The sequence below is a fragment of the Cervus elaphus genome, chromosome X (assembly GCF_910594005.1).
Source record: "Cervus elaphus chromosome X, mCerEla1.1, whole genome shotgun sequence".
Taxonomy (NCBI): domain Eukaryota; kingdom Metazoa; phylum Chordata; class Mammalia; order Artiodactyla; family Cervidae; genus Cervus; species Cervus elaphus.
The window spans coordinates 151,384,641-151,390,964 of NC_057848.1; the positions used below are offsets into that span (position 1 = coordinate 151,384,641).

The 6,324-nt window shown below is 51.9% G+C and overlaps 1 protein-coding gene and 1 non-coding gene across 9 annotated transcripts in view; both read left to right on the forward strand.

Moving 5' to 3' along the window:
* Positions 1-4,103, forward strand: part of PCYT1B (phosphate cytidylyltransferase 1B, choline) — a 147,728-nt gene extending 143,625 nt beyond the window's left edge. For 5 of the 8 annotated variants that reach the window (XM_043897114.1, XM_043897116.1, XM_043897113.1 and 2 more), the window contains one exon: positions 295-4,103. In XM_043897114.1, the coding sequence (XP_043753049.1) occupies positions 295-507 (213 nt within the window). In that variant the 3' untranslated portion in view covers positions 508-4,103. The remainder of the gene's footprint in view (positions 1-294) is intronic. The other 3 variants (XR_006339984.1, XM_043897117.1, XM_043897118.1) reach the window with 3 other exon arrangements.
* A 1,620-nt stretch (positions 4,104-5,723) lies between these two features.
* LOC122690974 lies at positions 5,724-5,831 on the forward strand. Its single transcript, XR_006340226.1, has one exon. It is a non-coding gene; the product is annotated as a U6 spliceosomal RNA (small nuclear RNA).
* Positions 5,832-6,324: the final 493 nt, after the last annotated feature.

Genomic DNA, 6,324 nt, shown 5'->3' on the forward strand with positions numbered 1-6,324 from the left:
CCCTTCTACCCGGCACATCACAGACAGCAGTCAGATTGGGAGAAGGGGAACAGGCGGTGAGAAGGGGTGACTTCCAAGAACCAGCCGTGATAATAATCGGATGTGGCAGCATCTTCCTGCCCCGGAATCTCACTCAGCACCGCCCGCCCCTGCCCCGGCCCCGAGACAGTCTGGGGGACACAGGCTGTCATACTAGCCTGTGTTTGTATGTGCTCCCATCCTTCCTGCCTTGTTCATTTCCCTGCTCTGCACACGGCTCCTCTAACACATGCCTTCTCTCCCTTCTCTCTCTAGAAGCAGATGTTCCAGGAGAGGAGCAGCCGGATGCTGCACGCCTTGTCCCCGAAGCAGAGCCCTGTGAGCAGCCCCACCAGGAGCCGGTCCCCTTCCCGCTCCCCGTCACCCACCTTCTCGTGGCTCCCACACAAACCCTCACCCCCCTCCTCACCTAAAGCCGCCTCAGCCTCCATGAGCAGCATGAGTGAGGGGGATGAGGATGAGAAGTAAAGGCTGCTGGCTGACAACCAGAGCCCCCGCCACACGAGAGCCCCCACCACATGGGGCAGGGGGGGTGCAGGGCGGGGGCATAGGGGACGCCCTGGGTGGGGGGAGGGCAACAGTCGCTGGCGCTGCAGCTCAGCCCACGACATAGCTCCCCTCGGGACCAGCTCCCCCTCAGTCTCCACTCTGCCCCAAACCCAGGCTCTGCATGGAAGTTTCCAGGCGGGCAACCTATACAGACCTTCTTAGCATCATCTAGAACCACCCTTCTTTAACCTTGCTAAGGAAAGAGGCAGAGCACCCCTGGGAGACTCGCACTGAGTGGGGTGTCTTCTGCTTTGGTCCTTACTTCCACCCCCACCAGGTATATCACCCATGGAAGCAGCTGTACCCGAAGTCTGCTCCTTTCAGCTCCTAAGGGCCATGCACGTTGCCTCCTACCGCCCAAGCGCTGCCAGAATAAAGTTATTTCCAGTAGAGGTGGCACAGTGCTTCTGAAATAGTCAAGCTACAGACAAACGCCAGCCTTCTCAGTTTAGCCACTGAAACCAGAGGTTGCAACGCATCAGTCCTTTGCAGTTCTAGGAACGTGGCATCTAGACCAAGCCTTGCTTTAGGCCAGATATATCCCAGGTCACCTAGTGTGAACCTCAACTTCTCATGCCAAGGACAGTTCTTTCCAGGAGAACGCCCCCTAAGGCCTAGTGTCTTCTCCTGGCTGTACTCTTTCATCATTGGTTTGACTTCCTTGTTCTCTAGAAATTACCTTAGTCTTGGGAAATGCAAGAGAACATCCTATAGACATATACACACAAGGAGCCGCTCTGCTTTGGCTCTGAGTTTAGCAGATGGTTGCTGTTTCCTGAAGCTTCTCCTTCAAGGATGCTGTCATGGAATGGCTTTTCCCATTTCTGACCAGTGAATAGTTCTGCAGACCTCAAGCAGCAGTTTGATGTCCCAAGCCACAAAGTATACCAATAGGGGGTGCTACCTGCACATATCTGTTCTATGTATGCTCCCAAGACGCCATCCAGGGTGTGTACCATATGCAACAAGTCAGTGGTGGCGGCATTTTATACTGTCCCCTTCTCCGGCTCCCACCCTAATACCCCACTGAAATCCTCAGCCTTCAGAACTACCTGGTTCCCTTGGGACTTGGGCACCTTGTCAAAAGCTCATCCTGCATTCCTGCAGAAATGTCTTGTCCCAGCCAAGAAATCGGCGGGTGGTGCTCGTGGCCTCCCATCATCGTTGCAGGTGGAGGAAGGCTCTGGGGGTTTCATTGAGCACAGTGGGAGCCTCAGCCTCTGAACAGGCCAGGCAGTCCTGTAATTACTCCCAGCCTTAGGCTTCAAGTAGGTTGAAGATGCTAAGCCTTCCCACCGAGGTGTCTGATGTTGCTATCTGCTAAGCACGGGTAGACACGAGCAGGTAGAGGCGAGGGGTGGGAGCAGACGCCTGGGTAGAAGCGGCATCGTCTGGCTGTGCCATTGGAGCCAGGGGCCCAGAACAGTGACATGGGCAGAGCCCAGCATCCCTCGGGACAGGAACACTCCCTTTCAGAGGCCTCGGGGACCAGCCTTCTGGGAGACACATGGGGCAACCAAGGAAGGAAGGTGGCATGTCTTTCCCCTTGCACTGGGGTTGAACTACCTCCCTGCCCACCTGGAGATGGTAGGGTTTGTTGGGAAGTGGAGCCACAAGGCTCAGCTGGCTTGGGCACTCCCTTGTTCCTGGCAGTTTTTGCAGAACTCTGTCGAGCATTCATGTGGGACAGAGAGCTGGTGGGAAGATGGCGCGTGAGAAGAAAATTTCTTGCTGCCATCAAGGCCCAGAGGATGGCCCCGTGCTTCCACTGTGCCGTGTGATCTCTCTCCCACCGTGTTCCCCGGGCACACTGGCCGCGTATGCCCCCGTCTCCCAAGCACTGACAGGAGGCAGCGGCCAGCTGCACAAGGCAGTGGGAACAAGGGAAGAGAAAAGGAGAACGAGGTGCCTGGAGGAAGGAGAGAAGCTTCAAGAAAATCTGCATGCTTGACTCATGTGAGGGCCTCCCTCTGTAGGAGAAACTCTCTTGGGAATGCCTTTTCTGGTTCTAGGCTCCGGCCCAGAGCAGATAAACCCATGTTTACCTGATTCCTGCTCCGGAGCAAACAGCTTGGCATTCACGTACCAGGCGGCCTCTGACTTTGCAGGCCTTACACATCACACTGACGCGTGCTGCCGCCATGACTCACATTCAGCGCCAGGGACAGGCCATCAAACCCACAGCGGGTTCCAAGTCTCACCCCAGGCCCACTTCTGACCGTTAACAATACCTCCCCTCCCAAGGCTGCAAGATTAATGAGAAGGGATGGGGGAGTCTGCAACCCAATCTTGTTGCATCCTGGCCACCAGCTTCTCCCTGCCCCTCCTCCCCTGCCTGGGAGGAGACATGGTGGCTGGCTGGCCACAGTCATGGCCCCAAGGGAGTCAAGGCTGGCATGGGAACGGTACCAAGTGTGACTCAAGCTCGAGAGGTAAGCAGAAATGCCAGAAAGCAAGGAAATGTTCTTTTGCCCTAGACAGGGAAGGAAGCTTCAGACTGAGGGCTGAAGGACAGCAATTTAGGTTGTGGAAGAAGGCAGGATAGGTGAAGAAGGGCAAGCGTGGGAGCGCAGTGCCTGTCCGCTCCCTTACAGGGCTCGCTCACTCCCTAACAGGTGAAGAACGCAGGCTTCCTCTCACTGACAGCCAAGGTTAGTGGGTACCCGTGCAGGTTGTGGGTTCCCCCTGCCCAGCTTTCCCATTTCAGCCCTTCTCCATCAGCTCTCACATCTTCCTCCTGGGGACCCCAAAATCCAATGTTCACCAGCTAAAAACCCAGGGCAATTGTAATGTCAGCGTCACACTGAATGGCCCGTTTCTGGCAAGCCAGCTCCCACGGGCCAGGACTTGGCAAAGGCAAAGGAAACCAACCTTAAGAGGAGTGATCCTGAGACCCAAGCCCGCCTTCTGACCTGCTCTGCGGGGAAGACACACAGCTGCAGGACGGCCTGAGGTTGGAGTTACTGAGAGGCCATCCTTGGCGGGAGGGACGGGAAGAGCGTGGATTCCTCCTCTCCATCTTGGGACTTATCAGCCAGGCACGCCCCGGGGAGAGAGACGCAAGATGGCAATATAGACTCAGCTGAATCCGATGAGCCCGAAGGGAACAGAGATGTCCCTGTTCCCCAGGCATCCGGTCAGCACTAGTCTTGGCCATCAGATTTTTCTTCTTTTAACAAAAGAGCTCATGAGGCATTCTGCAACTTCTACTTCTCTCTAGACTTGAGTTTTTTTGTTGTGTCACTGCGGTGTGTCCCGGGACAAAGCCATAAGAAGAGCATACATACTTCAGACTATGCTGTACATATAAGACAAGACGACGACGACTCGTCTGGGTCAAAGCACGACCTTACACCCAAGCGTTTGCTCTGGTGCTGAATCATGCGAACTTCTGGAATCAGCCCCCACCCTCTCCCACCCCTGCACCTCCCTCTCCGCGCTCCAAACCCACTCCTGCTTCCCAACAGGACATGGCATTCTCAACTTGTTTATAAATAAAGGGATGCAGAATTGCACTTTTTGCTTATTGTGTTTCTTAAAAGCGTGCTGCTGTGTATTGCTACTTACGAGCTCTGGTGCAATATGGAAAAGCAGAGGCGTAGCCACGGTCCTGCCTCCGCCCAGCTGAGCCCAGCCCTGAACAATGGGGCTGTTGCCGGGCAGCACGGGCCAAGCCTGGAGCTGCCAGCCAGTTCATGCCTGACAAGGAAACAACCTAAAGGTCCATTAACAGATGAGTAGATAAAGAAGATATGGTGTATATACACAATGGAATAGTACTCAGCCATAAAAAAGAACAAAATAATGCCATTTTCAGCAACATGGACACAACCAGACTGTCATACTAAGTAAAGTAAATCAGAAAGACAAATACCATATGCTATCACTTGTATAGGGAAATCTAAAATATGGCACAAATCTATCCATGAAACAAACAGACTCATGGACACAGAGAACAGGCTTGTGGTTGCCAAAGGAGGGGGGTGTGGGAGGGATGGATTGGGATTTTGGGGTCAGTAGATGGATAAACAAGGTCCTACTGTACAGCACAGGGAACTATATCCAATCTCCTGGGATAAACCTTAATGGAAAAGAATATAAAAAAAGTATGTGTGTAACTGAGTCACTTTGTTATACAGCAGAGATTAGCACAATATTGTAAACCAATGATAATTCAATAAGAAAATAGCTGGTTAGTATCACTTACCTGGAGGGGAGATCATACCAGGGGCCCAGCCAAGACCCTGAGTTGTAGGCTTCACTGCCAACTTGCTTTCTGACCTCTGTCAAAGCCCTTCACTTTTCTGACCTCAGTGTCTGCTTTTGTAAAATGAGGGGATTAGAGGAAATGGTTTCTGAGGTCTCCTTTGCCCGTAGAAGTCTCTGAATTCAGGAGGCAGGCTCCTGGTCCCTAAACTTCTCCTGCTATGATGCTGTCACTGAGGTGCCATGACAAAGGGCTCACCCCTCGCTAGGAGACTGGGGAGCTGGCCTGGGGCCTCCACACCCAACCACATAGGGGGCCACTTTCACACTGCAGCCTCTGTAGGTTCTTGGGTTCTACCCACCATTCTTACCTTGCCACCTACAGCTTTTCACCTGGGCCTGAACACTGGAGTGTGGCCATTTTGACCACTTTTCCATCTTTGGGGCAAAGCTTCTTTCATGGGCTGCTAGCAAAGAGATGGGGCTAGAGGTACTAAATCAGGATTCTAAAGGTCAACAAATTAAGGCAGACTGTTGTTCTCAGCATTGTGGTGGTGCCCTCCACTAGTGGAATTTAGGAGCTTCTATTAACTTCAGTGGGCTTCCCTGATGGTTCAGTGGTAAAGAATCCACCTACCAATGGAGGAGATGCAGGTTCAATCCCTGGGTCAGGAAGATCCCCTGGAGATGGAAATGGCAACTCACTCCAGTATTCTTGCCTGGAGAATCCCATGGACAGAGAAGCCTGGTGGGCTACAGTTCATGGGGTCGCAAAGAGTCTGACAGTACTGAGTGACTAAACAACAATTAACTCCATTGGCATGGTCTAGCTCTTTGAAACAACAACAGTTCTAACATTAGCCTAGACTTTAGAAGAAATAGAACCAGGCCTGCAGGCAGCAGGGGAATTCATTTAAAAACAGGATACCGTGCTCGCTTCGGCAGCACATATACTAAAAATTGGAACGATACAGAGAAGATTAGCATGGCCCCTGCGCAAGGATGACACGCAAATTCGTGAAGCGTTCCATATTTTTATGCAAAACAGAAAAAGAGACACAGAAATACAAAACAGACTTTTGAACTCTGTGGGAGAATGTGAGGGTGGGATATTTCAAAAGAACAGCATGTATATTATCTATGGTGAAACAGATCACCAGCCCAGGTGGGATGCATGAGACAAGTGCTCGGGCCTGGTGCACTGGGAAGACCCAGAGGAATCGGGTGGAGAGGGAGGTGGGAGGGGTGATCGGGATGGGGAATAAGTGTAAATCTATGGCTGATTCATATCAATGTATGACAAAACCCACTGAAATGTTGTGAAGTAATTAGCCTCCAACTAATAATAATAAATAAATAAATAAATAAGAAAAAAATAAAAATAAAAACAGGATACCTATCCTTCATAGACCACAGTACCTGACTTTTCCCACACAGATCAAACATGTCCTTGACAGGCTGAATTTAGAGTAACTCGACTCTGACATTGCTCTCCCTCTCCACCCCACACACATGGAACCACCAAAGACC